The sequence below is a fragment of the Poecilia reticulata genome, chromosome 22 (assembly GCF_904066995.2).
Source record: "Poecilia reticulata chromosome 22, P_reticulata-male-v2, whole genome shotgun sequence".
Taxonomy (NCBI): Eukaryota; Metazoa; Chordata; class Actinopteri; order Cyprinodontiformes; family Poeciliidae; genus Poecilia; species Poecilia reticulata.
The window spans coordinates 24111440-24129540 of record NC_088851.1 but is presented as its reverse complement, the minus strand read 5'-3'; the positions used below and the strand labels follow the sequence as shown (position 1 = coordinate 24129540).

The 18101-nt window shown below is 39.0% G+C and overlaps 1 protein-coding gene across 2 annotated transcripts in view; it reads right to left on the bottom strand.

The window, feature by feature from the left end:
- The window catches only part of cnksr1 (connector enhancer of kinase suppressor of Ras 1), a 30805-nt gene extending 16080 nt beyond the window's left edge, over positions 1–14725 (bottom strand). Inside the window, exons 1-4 of one of the 2 annotated variants that reach the window (XM_017302365.2) lie at positions 14468–14725; positions 12343–12500; positions 8304–8506; positions 7997–8081 (exon numbers count right to left, since the gene is read on the bottom strand). In XM_017302365.2, the coding sequence (XP_017157854.2) occupies positions 7997–8081; positions 8304–8506; positions 12343–12500; positions 14468–14519 (498 nt within the window). In that variant the 5' untranslated portion in view covers positions 14520–14725. The remainder of the gene's footprint in view (positions 1–7996; positions 8082–8303; positions 8507–12342; positions 12501–14467) is intronic. The other variant, XM_017302364.2, reaches the window with a different exon arrangement.
- Between the last annotated feature and the right edge of the window lie 3376 nt (positions 14726–18101).

The window sequence follows — 18101 nt, the reverse complement described above, 5'->3', positions numbered from 1 at the left end:
GTTCACGGACTCTTTACATCAGATTTGATGATCCCGAGTTGTTTTCCAAAGACAACAAATGGTTACGTTTTCTCTTTCTAGATGAGCAAAGCAGCCAGAAACAAACTCCCAAAAACTCACAGTTGAGTTTAATGAATGTTCAGATTTTTATCTGTAAAAAATGTTGAAAATGAATCACTTTGTTTCCACTTCACAGTTATGAACTGCATTTTTGGTCTATCACACACAAAAAAAAAATCCAAATAAAAAATGATGAATTCTGTGGAAAGAGACAAAACGTGGAAAAGTTCAAGTTGTATGATTACTTCTGGAGGCAATAAAAAGTAAAGCTTTTATTGGAGCCTAGCAGCTTATGATTAGGGGAATAGTTTCTTTAGAACCAGTCAAACGGATAAGAAATGCTCGACAGCAATGCAATTTATTTACAATCAGTGAATAATTTCTAAGGAGAATTGAAAATTCAGAAAAATTCTTGCACTAAACTGCAAAGAAATTCAATAAAATCATCATCAGACCAAAGATGGAGCACCCCTAGATTTACAGTATGACCTCAAAATCCATAGATCCTCTCACACACACACACGCACACACGCACACACACACACACACGCACGCACGCACGCACGCACGCACGCACGCACGCACGCACGCACGCACGCACGCACACACGCACACACACACACACACACACACACACACTCCCACTTAATCTGCAGTATACACACTCCATCTATCTCACATTGATAGACAATGTTTTACTCAGAAGGCGCCACTGTTGAATGATACAGATATTAAAACCATTACAGTGGAACTAAATTGCCTTCATGTCTGGTTTCTGGGATGTGAGTGACGATAATGGTTCAGCAGGCAGAGCGATGGCTTCAGAAAGGGAGCAGGAGAAATGAAGAAGCTGCTTCATATAATGGAGAACGATGAGAAATTCAAAGAGGATGGAGCCGATGTTTACAAAGCAAAACACACCAGATAATATTAATGCCGAGAGCTAATCTGAGGGGCCGGGTGACGAGTTGCACAGAGGTCCGGATGGTAAAACTAATCCCTGTGAAATGTACCAAAGGATCAGCACTGAACACAAACGGATTGGGCTAATTGAGAAATCATATGACACAAGACTATGAGGAGGAGAATCATTATCAGCCCAGTTCTGCTTTTACACCCATATTTACTCAAGTGTGAAAACTTGTGAGCCTGTGACAATGATTGACACTTTAAAAATAACACAACAGATGAAAATAGCTGTTTAAACTTTAAACTTGATGCTATTCGAGCAAACTAATCTCATCACGGCAGTCAGGCTAATTATTAGGCTTACTCAGCTCAGCTGCTTGATTAGTCAGACACTTTTCACAACGTAAGGACGTCTAAAAATAGAGCAGTAAGCAATCTGAGTTGAAATAAAAAGGTACAACACAGGGAGTCATGAATACATATTAGCATCTTGATTTATAATGGCCTCATTTTTTGCAATCAAAAACTGGCACCAAAAGGGTAAAGGAAACCTGAGTCAATCGAGACAAAATGTCATATTAGCTCATGTTAGCATGCTCAATCTGCTTGTTGGAGCAACCAACAATGTGCTAAGCTGCGTTTTCACATGATGTCATCAAACTGGGTGCAGCCATATTGGAGGCAAATGACAAAACAAGCATTTATTGCTGCAGTCTCTCACCCTAAGCCCTGTAAGTAACATAGTAAACATTCCTGAAGTTGAAAACTTTCTGATTGAGAAAAACACGCATTTTTGACAAACTGCCAAAGATATCTAAAAAATGAAAATGTCAGACGTTGTGGGAAGAGAAGAGACATCTGTGGCAAACCAAGCTGCACCTAAACGTCTAGAGGAAGAATGTGGACAATATCGGACTGCACTCAGTACATTCTGTATCATTCAAGAAGCACGACCCACAAAGTTATGACGTTTAGTAAATTATTGTGCAGCTCAAACGGTTTTAAGCGTAAATCTTTCACGCGTGTGCAATTCTTCTTGCTTTCATTTCTGCCTGTGATGTAGCGCCGAGCTGCCCAACCCAGATCCTCAGCCTGCTGTTGTGAAGGTTTTCACATCTGTTCCTGTTACAAAACGTTGTTCAGATGTTTTAAATAATTTCGACTCTTATCATCGGAGTGTTGAAGACTCAATGAGTCAAATCCCATGTGCTGACGACGGGAAATATTAAAAAACATGAAGGAAACCGGATATTTTAGTTAAATAAACATGCTTGACAAAGAATAAATCTACATAAAATCTACAGAAAGGAAAGTTTTCCATTAATATTTTACCACTATAGGCAGATGTAAACTGATACTCTTTTTCCACCGTTTTAATATATTTTCAGAGATTTAAGTGTTGTATCTAATCAAAACCAACTTCTTGATTGAATAACAATTATTTTACATTGAAATCTGCCAAGACTTTTGACCTGTAACCAGCTCAAGTCTTACAGTAATGTGGATATTAAAACAGCAACAAGGTGTAAAATCCAGGACATAAACTCTTAACTTGCCTGGAGGTCAAGTTCAGATGAGGTTGCACCGCCTACCGACCAACAAAGTATCACTTCTGTTCTCACTCAGCAACACCTTTTTCATTTTATGAATTGCATAACTCTGCTGTATGTGGCATATTTGTCACAGCAGACTTTCCCATAACAGTGCAACCTGTTCTGCATTTTATTCTAACAGTGGAAGAACAGGAAATGGCACATTTAAAACAATACAAAGCAGGCGGAATGTTCTGCTCTGCAAGGAAACTGGTCAGAAAGCCGGGCTGGAGAATCTGAATGTGTCAAAAACTGCAGGCGATCATGAATATGACCAAAGGTTCATTATGAAGTAGGTGAGAAAAGGTTTTAATGCATTTATTTACATGGATAAAACCGATGCCTTTTAATAACAAACTGATGTATTACTGGATAGAATAGGGATCGGATGCTCATCATCACAAATTACAGACAAAATTACATATTTTTACATCTACACTGCAATGCATACCTTAAAAAAAATCTGTTTCAGTTTGTACCTCCAAAGAACTAACACAAAATATAAATTTTTAAAAATGCATGTTGTTGGAGGAAGTCTGAGGTTTGAGTGTCTCTGTGGAAGAAGACGAAGCGTATCAGGGATAAAGAGGGATGAGGTGTGGTGGAGATGCGTTTCATTTTTTCAACAGCCTCCAGCATTTTGATGCTGCATTTTCAAGCCTTTCCATTCATCTGACGTCAAAGGGATTATAATAAAGAAACCACACCTGAACTTTTTATAGGACACATACCTAAAAATGTAAGATGTATCATAAGGATACAGGAACTCTTCAGCTGAGCCATGGCTAGTTCCACGTAAACTAGAGCAAAACTCATCTCTACGTTGGAAACAAAAACAGTCACCAAGAAAGTCACACAAACAAAAATAGCAGCTCCTAATGAGTTAATGTGTCTAAAATACAAACGGTTTCAGATGGACCTACAGTATCAACTGAGTGATTCATTGGTACTGAGCAGAAGGGAGACTTTCTGCTAAATATAATCTGTGATCAAGTATTTCTTGGTATATTCTGTTGGGTTAGATTTTGGTGTCATCAAATCTTCCCTCTTCCCAACTTTAGAAGTTTTGGCTCCAATTTAAATTCCACAATAACAAAAAAAAAAATGTGTTAATTTACTTGAGGTGGCAAGAACAAGCAAAGTTATTGTGACGTTTTTTAAATGGTGATGGTAAAATCATAATCTCACCTATAATGTTTTAACACTCCACTTTAATGAAATACGTTAAATCTCCAGTTAAATCTACAATTAGAAGGAATCAGGTCCTCACACTGCAAAAACACAAAATCTTTGTCTAGTTCCTACTGCTGCTATTTTAGTACACTTGAATTAAGACAACAATTACTGAAAAGTAACTTTCCAACAAGATGAATAAGCGGTTTTAAGTAAGTAATTCTTGAATACAGATACAAACAGTGCTAGTCCTACTGGCAGATTTTTTTCACTTAAAACAAGAAAAATGTTTCATTATAAGTGAAACTAATGTGTTTTTATGTATATTTAAGATTTAATTACTAAAAAACTGCTGACACATGTTGATGGAAAGTTACTTTTATGTTAGTACATTTGAAATAAGACAAAACTGAGACATTTGCAGTAGAAATTAGGCAAAAGTACTTGGTAAGATTTTGTTTTTTTTATGCAGTGCATCAGTGCAAACAAAGTATGATGTTAAATCTCAAGAGAATAATTTAAAATTATACTAAAGAATATTAAAGTTTTGCACAACATTTTATCATTCATTCCCAGAGGTAATCAAAAACACTAAGCTAACATAAAAAGTGCAGATAAGAAATGCAAGGCATCGGGAAGAAGCTGTGTGTTGGATTGACACACACCTGGTGTGTTTCAGAATCCATCAGGCCACTTTTGTGGCTAATTTTGATGTGTTTGCAAACTGTTTTCTGAAAATGTTTCACTGTTGTGTTGGAGAAACATTCTGAGAAAACAAAAATAAGAGAACTAGAACATGCCCAGCCACATTCTCCAGCCCTAAACTCAGGGATAATAAATATATCTAAACGATAAAAAATGTTCCTGCTGATTGGTGGAGGTCAAACAGGAAAGTCAAAGATCTCGACCAACCAACACAGTTAAGCTCAGCTCTTGAACTTGCTCTGTTGATGTTTCATATTGCTAGCCAGACGTGCTATAAAAAGATTAGGAAACATAAATACACCTGCTGCGATCATTTGAAATCACACCCTGCGTCTCTCTGGACGTCTCCCTTCTTTTCCTCCATCTTAACATTCGGACAGCTCAGCCTTTAAGCTGTCAGTCTTGCTCAATGTTTTAACCTGTTTATGAGGATTTTCTCCTTTCTGTCCTCTTAATAAGTTATCCACTTTGGTGAAGCATGTTAATATTTGCTAGCCAGTGACAGCTATATTGCGTTTTAGTGCATTTTTACATGTTTCCTGTCAAGCTGAAGCGTTATGTAACCCAAACTGCACACTAAAAGCAAAGCTGTCATAGCTGTTTTGTTTTAGAAGTATTTAGACCTTCATAAAATGTTTTGCTTTTATCTGGAGCTGCATTCATCAAAGGTGCAATAACAGACGTTATTTACTTTCTGTTCTAGAAACCGAATAAATCTCACATAACTGAGAGTTCACCTCTTTCTCTCCTTGCCCTCAATCTCTTTTGCTTTGGCTGCTGCCTGAAGCTGTGCCACAGTGAAACTCAGAGCTGACAAGTTAAGTGTTGGGTCCTGGCAATACCAGCTGACTGCTGACCCAGATCGCCCCCAGGGTGGGAGAAAGAAATACACTCTGAAATGCACACACACTCACGTAGAAAGGAGTAATAAGAGTCCTTTCTTTTGTGAAGGATGTGGTGCAGCTTCTGTGGAAGTGCCTCTCTAGAAAAGACGTCACGCTGAAGGCCTGGCCCCCTGACAACACAAATGTCACGCGGGGAATGACACCAGATTCAATTAGCCACAAGCAAAGCTTTAAGCAACCATGACTTTACTTGTGTGTGAGGTGAAGGGAAATGCACATGAGTATGCAAAGACACTCAGCTGTACAGTTCTTACTTACAGACTGGAGAGAAAAATCTTTCACGTCTTATATTCCAGGCATTAGTGGAATCTAATGTGACACACCGACACGAAGTAGTGCATAATTGTGAAGTGGAAGGAGAATGATACAGATAAAAATTGGAAGTCATCCATGTTCTGTTAGCACTCAGTTGAACCATTCGTTTCTGCACTTAGAGCTGCAGGTGTTTTGGGTCGTGGTTCCACCAAATTTGCATATCTAGAGACTGAGGTATTTCACCAAACTTCTGAGCAAAACAAGCTCAGGCTCTATCAGATCAGATTAGAGCGTCTGTGAATAACAACTTTCAGGTCTTATAACAGATTTTCAGTTTGGATTAAGGTCTGAACTTTGACTAGGCCCTTTTATCACATGAAAATGCTTGGGTCAGAAACTTTTACAATTCAATGAGTCATCTTTTTCTCCCTGTTCTCCTAAACACTATTTGTTTATAATTTACATTAACTAACCTAGTTGAGCTAACTTAAGTTTTGCAAATATCTAGTGTGTAAATTTATCTCCACACCTGAGCTGCTGCTCCCTGCAGCTCCTCTAGAGTTACCACGGCTGCTGCTCAGGTGAATGCTGTCCGCACTCAGCCTCTTAGCTCAGGAGTAATTCCATGTCTTGTTTGCAGTTGTCCCATCTTTGCAATACTATTTTATATTATTTTAACTCTGCTTTAACTTCTCCACACTTTTCCTTGACCTGTCTGCTGCAATTCTTTATTTTTATTATTCTGTCTGTTTTCTAATATTCTCCAACATCAAACTTTTCCTTTCCAATCCCCTTCGTACGAAAACATTTTCAATAAGTTTGAAAGCTATTAAGCTGCCTCTGAAGAACTTTTTAAAATGTGTTAAATGTTTCTTACAATATAAGCGATGCGTCAAATCCACACAGCTGAAATTACAGGATCAATGCCAGTTTTTTTTATCAGCTGCATTGGAGTCCAACCAATAAAACATCCTCTATGCTCTCAGCACATAACTGGCACCTTTAAAAAGGGAACCAGTCAAACAATCACCTATAAATAAAAACAGTTGACAACCTGTGCGCACCAAAAATGGTGAGCTTTGTTATCTTACTTTTCACTGACTAAACACTCTCCCCCGTGTGTTGGTAGCCAATAATGAATGAAAACAGCTGTCAACAAGTCCAGCTCATCGCGTAGGAGCAAAACAAACAAAAAAACATCTCAGAGTCAACACACAGCTATCCACACTTCCCTTCATTCTCACACTCGCTGTTTCTCAAGGCTCATTAGGATATTTTCACAGTTAAAACACACCGACACACAGTTTAACTTCTGATCTGATCAACCCCCGCAGCTCAGAGAGCCGATGCTTCTGCAACACAGACAGCAGCTCGCGTTTCATTTTCAGATACAGATTCTTATTTAAAGTCACTTCTCTTTAAACTTAATAAGGCAGAAAACAAGTGTTGCATCTAAAAGCAGAAAAGGACGGATCACCTTGTGTGGAATTATCCAATCAGAGCGGTGCGGACAGTACCTGTCATGCTGGGCAGGTTTCCAGAGCCGGATATATTTAAAGTCCTTTAAAAACCGGGTCTCTGCTCCAGACTCTCTTTCAGGTTTCTTCTTGTCTGTTTTCTTCTCTCCTTCACCTCCGTCAGCTTGTTTTTGCTTTCCTGCTGTACTTCTGAGAATCCAGCCTCTCGCTGCCTGTTGCTCGGTGTTTGGTGTTCACTCCCCTAAGAGCTACAAGTCATTGATAGAGGCAGTGCAATCCCTCTCTAAGTCTCCTCCCCTCCTCTCTGACTCCCTCCCTCCGGCGGCCAGCATTACAGATCCAGGCCTGTCCTCTTTGCTACAGCAACCACTAAGCACTTTCCACCCTCTTCTCATGTACCCTCTTATGATTATTCCTTCCTCACCTGTTTCTTTCAACTCCACAATGAAGGAAACAGAAACCAAACGCAGCTAAATGTTTTTGTTTTCTTACCAAAGCTCCATGGAGGTGAAACCTCCCTTCAAATATGTCAGGAATTTACAGATGAAAAAAGAAAAAAAACTGTGTAAGTGAAGTTAGGCTGAGGAACAGACGGGTGTGCATGTGCTTCTGTTTTTCTCGTTTAGTCTAATTGGGAGAATTAAAAAGCAAACTGGCGCACACCCAACCGATTGTGGTTCCTCTTTGGATATTTATCATGCATGACATTACGACTGAAAACGTAGCAGTTCCTTTTAAGATAAAACTGATCTGGGGTTTAGGAACAAAATCGCTGTAAAAGTCTGCAGACCTCAAGCTCACAGTGGAGTTTTGTCTCTTTAGCTCTGAATTTTGGACGGACAGTCAGAGTTGAGCTGAAAGGATTTGGAAATATCAGATTTGAGCTGAACCGATGTGGGAAACACATGAACACACCCACCTTGTGGACGATGTCTCTCAGATTTCTACAGTGGGTGAATATGCTCTGAGTGGAGGTGTATCTGCTGAGCTGGGATAACTGATATCTGGAAAGACAGATCATGACGTAAATCAGTTCAGACGGATTGGGAGTGAGAGGACACAAAGTATTTTAAGCAAAAACATTCAGTCAGAATTAAAATGAGGGGAGAATCCCACTGAGGTAACTATTAAATCGTTTAACCCACAAGCAACACATAGAGCTAAGTGATCTAAGTTAAATAAAACACGTTTCACGATGATGCACTCAGGACTTCCTCTTTACAAACCTGTTGAGCAAGCAGAAGAGGCCTCTGGCAGAAGTGATGAGCTCTATGACGTTCTTCAGAACGCCAGCTGGCAGCTTGGTGGCGCTCCGTCCGTCGTAGCTGTTGTGGCGCCAGCCGCCCTGGATGGCCATCGGCAGGGAGTGGGCAACGACGCGCAGCTTTTCTGTCAGACCGCGCAGAGTCTCTCCTCCCATGCCATAAGTCTGAAGACAACACACGCACACTCAAACACACATATGTAACAACCGGGCAGGACATTCCACCCCCTGCTGTCACCAGCCCCTCCAGAAGAGGGTAGAGATTGTTTTTGAATCACATTTTCATACGCTGTGGTTTGTTTCTGGCCAAGTTCCATATGCTGAAAACAAATCTCCAACTTTCCCTCATTTCCTGTGTCTTTTCTGCTGTCTGGTTTGAATAAATCCACAGAAAGCTTAAGCATCAGAGTATTATTCCACTTTTCAGTCCAACAGACATTTTCATATTGCAGCGTTCATGCAACTGGGTACAACACAGAAAACCTCAGCAATGAACTATAACTAAGAACAGTTCAGTTACGTTTGAGCTTAAAAAACTGTGAAAAAAGGTTAAGATGCTCCAAATGAATCTATCAATGTAAAGCAGGTTGGGACGTTTGTTGTCGTGGAAACAGTATAATTTCTGCATCCATTGATGACAACAAAGCAATGAAAACTTTTTAAAAATTACTGAATTAAATAATTTTTACAATTTGTGCACATTTCTTTAACTTAAACAAGAAGATTACATTTAAAACATTAATAAAATAAAAGATTTAAAACAGTAGAGTACAAATGTAGCCCTGGGAGAAATGAAGATCCCGCTGCACTGAACCCACTGAAAACTTCCTGGTTATTCCACCAAATATTGATTCCTGAACTCTTTCTGAGTTAAAACGTTAGTATTGTTGTTTCTAGATGAACATGAACTTGTTTTCTTTGCATTGAGCTCTGAAAGCGCTGCGTCTTTTTCATTATTTTGATCATTTCTCATTTTCTGCAAATAAATACTAAATTTTTTGCTTCAAATTTCAGAGACATGCTGTCAGTGGTCCATAGAATAAAAGAACAAAGTTCATTTTACTAAAACATAAACCTTTACAGAGTAAAATCAGATAAACATATTATTTTAAGTGGTCTCTTATTTTAATCCAGAGCTGTATAAATCATATTGAAAACTAAATTAATAACATAATTTAGTGTAAATCCTAGTAATGTATATTTATGTTTACAGTTATGCCCAAAATGATTCATAACCCTGGTAGATTTAGATTTAAAAATATATTTATTCAACCATGAAGTTTGTTTCTGATAGAAAATGAAAAATGAATACAAGTCATGAAAAAGTTAACTTATCCGTTTCGATTAGCATTTTATGTTTTAAAATGGCATAAAAGAAATTATCTACACAATTCTCAATCACTTTCTTGGTATTTGAATAATCAAACCGCTTCTATAACTGTCGGTCAACAGTTTGCATGTATCCACTGATATTTTGATGGTTATCTTTGGTAACGAGCTTGCAGGCTTTGTGATAGGAAGGCTTAATTTCCATCACCGTAATCTTTATCTCCCTCCACAGATTCTGGACCAGATTGTGGTGGGACTCCACCGCCTCTTAAATGTTCATATTTCTTCCAGAAAGATGTTTGTGATAACAATGGTGGTGTTGATAAGTATTCTGTTGCTCCCAGCTAATGCAAGCAGGCGACAGGTCACAGGCCCGTCACAAGGCAGCACACAGGACAAACAATAACACATGCACACACTCGTACCTGCAGGCACTTTAGAGAGCCCAGTTAACCTAACAATCATGTTTTCAAAGAGTGGGAGGAAGTCAGAGTACCAGGAGAGAATCCTTGCATGCACAGGAAGACCATGCAGAAAAACCCATCAGAACCCACGACTGATTTATATCTAGTCAAATATAATTCAAATAAAACCACAGACTTCATATTATCCCTGCTATCAAATCAAAGTCTTTCAGAAAGATAACAGTCTTTATTCATTTGTCTGTCTCTCCAGTTTTCTGCATCCCATCATGAAACACGGCAGCTGCTGAAACAGAGTGTTTGATTGTTACGGGCCACTCGTCTCGGGGTCAAGTGCTTCGTGCTGGTCAGGCTTTGTTGGTCCACATCATCCAGCCACCAGGACAAGCCTGTCAACAAGTGGCCATGAATCTTTTATGGAGCTGTTAATTATGTAGCTGTGCACTTGAAAGTGTTTCTGTCTGTGCCATGTGAGCATCTGATGGGGAGGTTTTATGAATGAGCGCAGTGTTAAGAGCTACATGGAGCATCATGACAGACACAAGCACCCACACACCCACACACACACAAGGTCTGTCTGAGGAGAAAAAAAGGAATTACTAGAGGAGCAACTTTCCTCATTCACAGACTCCAGACTTACAGGTTCAATCTGTATCACGGTTAATTAAAGAACTCAGCAACAAGGAGTTTAAGCCATCTTAGTCTGATGTTTACAGGCTGTTACGTCACCAGAGCTGCTGGTTATACTGAAGCAGAGACTATTCTGGAAGTCTCCACACAAAACAGCTCATTTGTTAAAACAGCTCATTTGTTAAGCCTCCATGCAAATTTCCTAGAGATGATAGCTTATTGTGCATGTATCTGATTAAATTGGAATATAATTGAAAAGGTCATTTATTTCAGTAATTAATTTGTATAGACTAGAGATGCACTGGTCCAATATTAATACCTGTATCTAAAAAGAATAGATTGGGTATCGATGACAATACAACCGATCCCTGTGAGCAGATCTATTCATTCAGTTCTATGCTTTGTGCTCTGAACGACATAAAGCTTTATCATTTATTTTAAACTAAACTATATAATTGCACTTTCTGAGCCATTTGAAAGAAGATTTGTTGCAGTTTATTTGTTGCAGTCTTTTTACGTTTGACCAAGATATATTGTTTTTTCCGTTTCTTTATTATTTATTTACATTGACTGTTAAACTCCCGATTGCACTGACTGGACAAATTAACGTTGTGTTGTTTCTACATGTTAGACCAAGCTTGTGTAGCTATTGGTGTGTTTAAATGAGCTGTTCTGGTGCAGCATTGTCAGATAAGTGTGTAAATCTGTTTAATTACGTCTCTGTTAAAAAAATACATGTTTTAAGTCAATTCAGCACTTTCTGTCTAACACTCAGACATCTGTATCCGTATACAAAGAGAAAAAAGTGAATTGGTGCATCCCTAATGTAGATTCATTAAGTACATATAGTTCAGACTGACAAAAAACACCTAAACCTCATGGAGAATCTAAGTATTGTCGAGTAGAGCTTCGTCAAGACGAGGATGAGACGTCGGAGTCAACAGTGCAGAGAAGCTGAAGGTTTTTTAAAGCACGATGGGTTTCCTGAGCACTTCATCAGAGCCACACGCTGATCACCTCCAGCCCAAGCTGCACTGATGCAGTAAATCATGCAAAAGGCGCCAAAAACATTCGCAAATATTGTCCAGGACACAGCAGTTCTCTGGATGTGATTCAGCACGAGTGCTTATCTGATGTTGACATGAATAATACAGTTAATGTTTTTACTACAAAACGCTTGGAAAGCTGGAGCTGGAATGTAAGATCGAAGTACTAAGAAATCACACTGAGTAAAAACATCACATATTTCACTAAGGCAAGGCCAAGATGTCAGGAAGTTCTGTGGTTCTGGGTGTGCTGGCCAGATTTCTAAGAGATTATCCTACGGTTCCTGGTACGACTGTGTAAACAACAGCGGGATCTGAAAACATTACAGAGGTGGAAAACAGCAAGCTGTCATATCACAAAATATACAACACCCTCACCAAACATGGATATGACCACTCAGGTAATTTCCTGCTCACTTCACACAACACTTCCACAACACACACAGGAGACAGAACAGGAGACAGATGATGCTGCTGCTGCAGGCATGCACTGTAAGCACACACACACGCACACACACACACACACACACACACGCACGCACGCACGCACACACAGGTGTGTGTTCTCACTCACCAGGGAGCAGAGTTTCTCCACAGCCTCCAGAATCAGCTCCTGGTGTCCGATCTTCTGAACTCCCAGCGCCTCCAGATCCTGGGACGTCAACTGGAGCAGGTCCAGGCCTGACAGGTGCCACTCCGACACCTGGTACTGATCAGTGGGAGCATCCAGACCTGGAAGTCATGAAAGCTTTTTAGTTTTTACTACTAACAGGTCCGGAGCATAAAATGGAAATTCTCCAGTGTCAGGAAGTCTCATGCATGTACCAGCATGAAAAATGCCTCTCACTCTGGAGCATGTACCGAGGTTAGGACTGAAACAGTCACATTGAAAGGAAATCTGGGGTTTCACATGCAATATGTAAAATGAACAGCAAAAAGTAAATGTAAAATCACAAAGTACTTTAAAAAAAAACAACAAAATTGAGGATTTCATTAACTTGACTTGAGTTCCGATTTATGACAGTGTAGCATTATTAAAAATGTTTACAGTTTAAATAAAGCCAGTTATTTTATTTAAACTGAGTTTAAATAAACTCAGTTGTATTTTTTACACCACATAGGTGTAAAAAATACATATTTTTACACCAGTGCGTAAAAATATGTAAAAAAACAACATATTTTTACACCAATATGTATTGAAACCAATGTCTTTCAATACATATTGGTGTTTTGAATTTATTTATTGAATGATTCCTGTTCATACTCATATCACACTCCTAACTACTGGGATCCCCCAGGGGTTCATCAGGGTCCACTTTGTTTTCTGTTGGCATAGTTACAGCTACATGCTAAAAAGAAAAAGATCAGATGTCACTTAGTTCCCTCAAACTAACTAAATCAAAAACTGATATAATATTTATGTACTATATTTGTGAGTATAGCTTTTTCTTGTTCTTTGCAACTGGCTGAAGATGCAGCATCATGGCGTCTGATAGGTACATATGATTACCACATCATGCCGGTTTTAGCTTCTTCTCTGGCTCCCTTTCCATTTTAAAATGATTTTCAAGATCTTACAGTTTAATTTATGTGTTAAATGGGCAGGGAGCTCCTGATTCTGCAGCCCACAGGGAGGTCAGTAAGGTGAGGTGAGCAGATGCTCCTGGATGAGCAGATTAAAATAGAGAGCTGACTGGGCTTTCACTGGAGCCACCTGAACTCTGGAGCATCCGGCCCAAACACATCAGAACCTCTGCAACATTTTAGAAAAATCATTCAACAATCACTTGCTGTCATTTAAACCAAATTGTGTGGCGACTTTTTGACTGACGGCGTGTTTTTTGTGATGCACTTGAAGTTTATTGTTTTTCTTATTTATTTATTTTTAAGAAGAAGAAGAAAAAGCCAAAAAGCAAAGCTCTTTATCTACCAATCTGTCTGTGTATAGAAACTCTGGATGCCACCTTTGTGAGGATTTCTTTACAAATCCCACCAGTAATCTCTTAATTTTACCAGCATGTTTCCTCTGACTGGGAGTAATAACAGCATCTGTTTAGGGAGGTAAAGTTTAGGGTGATGAGGTGGAGGGCTTCCAACAGCAAAGAGTTGGAGTTCATCTCAGAAGGTGAATTGTCAAAACACCAGCAGAGGGATGCAGAAAGCTGTTATGACAGAAATTATTTTCAGATTCCCATTTTCGCTCAAATTGAAGTAAAAACAAAATGTATATTTAAAAAAAATAAACGAATATGGCTGACTCGTTTCTTTTGAAAGTGCTCAGAAAAACTTTTATTACGAACATAGAAATTCTCTACAAAGTAGCGTAGAGACGTAGAGACTCCGCTGTGTTGTAACTGTTGGAAAGCATTAATCCAAGCTCAGCTTTGTGGTTAAATCTCTTCTCTTTCATTTTCTCCCCCTTTTTTTTTTTTACAGAACTTTGTTTAGTTTCTGTGTGTCCAACAAAATAAGCAGGAAAACAACAGAAGGCCATTGTTTACCCGGTTGAAACGTTTAGTTGTTGACACTGATCAGAGCTGCACTGTTGTGGCTTCTCTCTCTCACTTCCTCATTCCACCTCCACCTTTCACTTCCAATAGGATTTGCGTGCTGCTTCTATTTTCGACCTAACCGCCCCGATCCAAAGTACCTGCGAGGGGATCAAGTGTTTAAAAAGAAGAAGCGGGTATGTCCCTCACCTTGGAGCCACTTGGTGACTCTCTCCTCGCTCCACGCCGCGATAGGCTCCATGCTCGGAGTCCTGCTCCAGTCGCTCGTTCAGCTCCCGGCGGTCCTGGCCGACTTCTACCTCTCCGGACTGCTGGAGGAAGGAAAACTTGATCCTGGTTTGGAATCGGATGATGACGACTGGCACTCCTTTTCTCAGGTAACAGGTAGAGTTTCCCCCTCTAGTGTCAGCCAATAGTACGGAGCTGTCAGCCCCGCCGGGCGCAGGACCCCTCCCTCCGCTACCTACCACCCCCCGCCTACCTGCACAAATTCATAACTGCCTTCATAATCACGCTGCGTTCAGGCTGAGGAATCTGCGTGAGAGAGACCGGCGCAGATTTGCGGCCTGTGAGCAGATGACGCACATCAGCAGCACCTGAGCTGCGGAATTATGGCTGCTAAACCCCCCCCCCCCCCCCGTTTAACCCTGTTTCCATATTGATTCATTAAAAACGGCCCCATTTAAAAAAAATATTTTTTCATAAATTAGTTAAAATGTTCTAATTGATGGTTACATATTAACAGAGTATTATTATTTAATATGTTTAGTTCAGTTAATTTTTAGAATTATGGTTTACACATGAATGAAAACCTAAAATTCAATTTGTTAAAATATAATTTAAGACCAGAACAATAATTTTAATACACACTGAACTGCATTGTCCATGTGCTGTACAGCGTATTCATCAGTGCAGCTTGGCATGAAGGAGATCAGCCTGTGGTTCTGTTCATGTTGAGGAAGTCCAGTTTGCTTTAATACTGACCTTCACATGTGTTGTTGTTTCTGGTGTTTCCATTAAATTCCCCACAGAGCTCTTGAAATTCTTGACAATCCCTGAAGGATTATGGTTGTCTTTGTGGATTGTTAATTTTTATTCTATCATGCTTTTTTCTTCCACTTAACTTTCCATCAGTAAGCTTCAATTCAGCTGTTGACAAACAGTTTCTGCAGTTTTTGTGGTTATGCTTCAGTTATCCGTGTTTCTTGTGCACCTTTTCTCTACTTCTCTACTTTTTTCCACACAACTTTCCATGTATATTAAAGCACTCTTTATTCAATTAGTGGCGGCTTTTTGTGGCGTACCTTTTTGTGGAAGACGTAAGGAACTGTTTTGGTGGGGAACTGTCAGGTCAGGAATCTTCTCCATGACTGCCGTAACATAACATTTCTGTGTTAGAAGTCCTCTGTATTGGTATTATATAATGTGAATTTTTTAAACAATCGGTTTAAACAGAGACAAACACTTGAAATACATCATAATGTGTAATGATGCTAAATCTTATTAATTAAAATAATGAAATAAATAAAACTTTTAATGATGCTATCAGGTAAATTTGGCCAGTTTTTCCTCTTTTGTCTCCAAATGGTGCAGCAGATTCATTACTGAGATGCGTCTGTGCTGCTGCTTTCTAATCCAGGAACTTTGTTCAATATGAATCCTCAGCATTTTGTGACTCACAGAGTGAAATTCTCTATTCATAAATAATCACAAGAATTTGTTGGGAAAAGAAAAGCTAAAAGTACCAGCTGACCTAATCCTCTTATCCAACCAGTCTGCTCTCCTGAGAAACATCCAGAAACGTTGTTAAATTCACTCTTTGAACTCTGCTGAAGTCTGGGATCCTACGATGACAAAACTTTGCCCAAAGTTTATGAATATTTCATTCTTGACTCAACATTTTTTTACTGCAAAAAGTTTTCAATGTCATCATCAAAGCAGCATCTTACTTGCTAATATTGTGAAGGTTACCATAAAACTCCACAGTTTAACACATGAACTCTGCAGGTGTCTATTCTGATGTGAAAAACTAAAACTTGTGGTTCAGTCTCTGATTTTAAAATATCCCGTCTGCATAATAAAATTTAACTAAGTTTTTGTCTTATTTTATTTATCTTCATGTTCCTTAAGCTTACATACGTTTAAATTGATAATTTTCCGACTTTTCTTAGCTGAGTTATAATCCAGTTTTATTATTTTAGTTTAATCTATGCTTATATTTAACATTTTGTTTATTTTTGTGTATAATTTCTATTGAGCCATCTGTACTGCTGAATGATTGTCTAATTTCTAATAATAATCATTTGTATAATAATAATAATAATAATAATAATAATAATAATAATAATAATAATAATTGTTATTTTTATGCATACGTATCTTTCTTTTAATTCTTGCATGTTCTATCATATGAATTGAATCTTTTCAGAATGACAGCTTGTTTTTGCTCAGGATGTTTGATTATTTTTTCATTGTATTTATTTATTTTGCATTCATTTATTTAAAAGTAAACATTAATTGACTGATTGACTGATTGATTGATTGATTTCACATCTGTTGGTGGAATCTTAAAAAGTTACATAATGAATCTAAATAGTGTTTTCTAACACCTTCAAACTGTCAGCTGCTCTGCTCCTGAGCTTTTCGGTTTCTGGGCCATAAAGGGGATTTAGTGAATATCTGCATGCTTTCTTAGAGTCATGTGATAAGTTTCACAGCCGTGTCTCAAAGTTTTCAGTGCACAGTTTCTCTTACGGCAGTAAAGGGCATGGCCTGATCAAAAAGCCGTATTCATCAAAGTGCTGCCCTCAGATATCTGGCACCCCCTGCTGTTGTTGCTTTTGAACGAAGCTGAAGAGGCCTGGTCCGGGCAGAAGCCATATTTATACATCAGTAAGTGACACTTTGTGGTTTTATGCTACAATGAACAAAGTGTGTGATAAATGAGTGAAGGGATGAGTGCATTTCCAGCACTGACTTGCTGACAGCTAGCATTTAGCTTCTCCTCTCCTGTACAGGATAATCAGTAACCGGAGAATGTTACTGTTGTTTGTCTGTGCAGAGTTGAGTTTGTATCACAGGTGCTTTCAAAGACAATACTCCTGGATTCCTGGTTTTTTTCCTTTTCTTTTTTTTTTGCCCAACCCAAATACTGGAGGAACGCCGTCAAGCCTTGACATGCTGTTGCTCTCTGAGTCAGATGATCTTGTTACTTCTTGTTCTCTTTCTACAAAAGATCTGGTTGTGATCACAAATACACACACACACACACAAAAACCCACTGGAAAACCACTGGAAAACCACTGGAAGTATAAAAATAAAGAGGAATAAAGAGGAATATTCAGTGAATATTATTTCTTTACCAGCTTTTGCTCCTCTTTATTTTTATATGAAAGTCACCATCTCGATGCATCTGCAGCCTCTTTGTCCTATTAGCACTTTCTGTGTGAGTGATGATTGCTCTGATGTTTGGAATGCAAAGAAACTGCTTGCATCTGAAGTCTTAATGGCAAAGAGCCAGGCTTTTTATAATTACATTACCTCCTTCTGTCGTCATTCAGCACAGATTGGTTAATTACTGTTCCTTCAATATCAAGCAGATAATTGGTTTCTTTCACTCTTTTGCACGTGTCCTCTCTCAGCTCTGATAAGCAGCAGTTATCACCACCAGTCTAAAAGTCCTTCAGCTGAAATCTGGCACGCCCTGTGCGCCTCATTTCAAGCTGAAATCAGCCATCCACCCCTCCCCCACATGAATGCCTGCTTTATCACAGCAGGTTGAAGAGAGGCTGAAGAGGTGTACAACTGAAATAAGTTCTGTTGG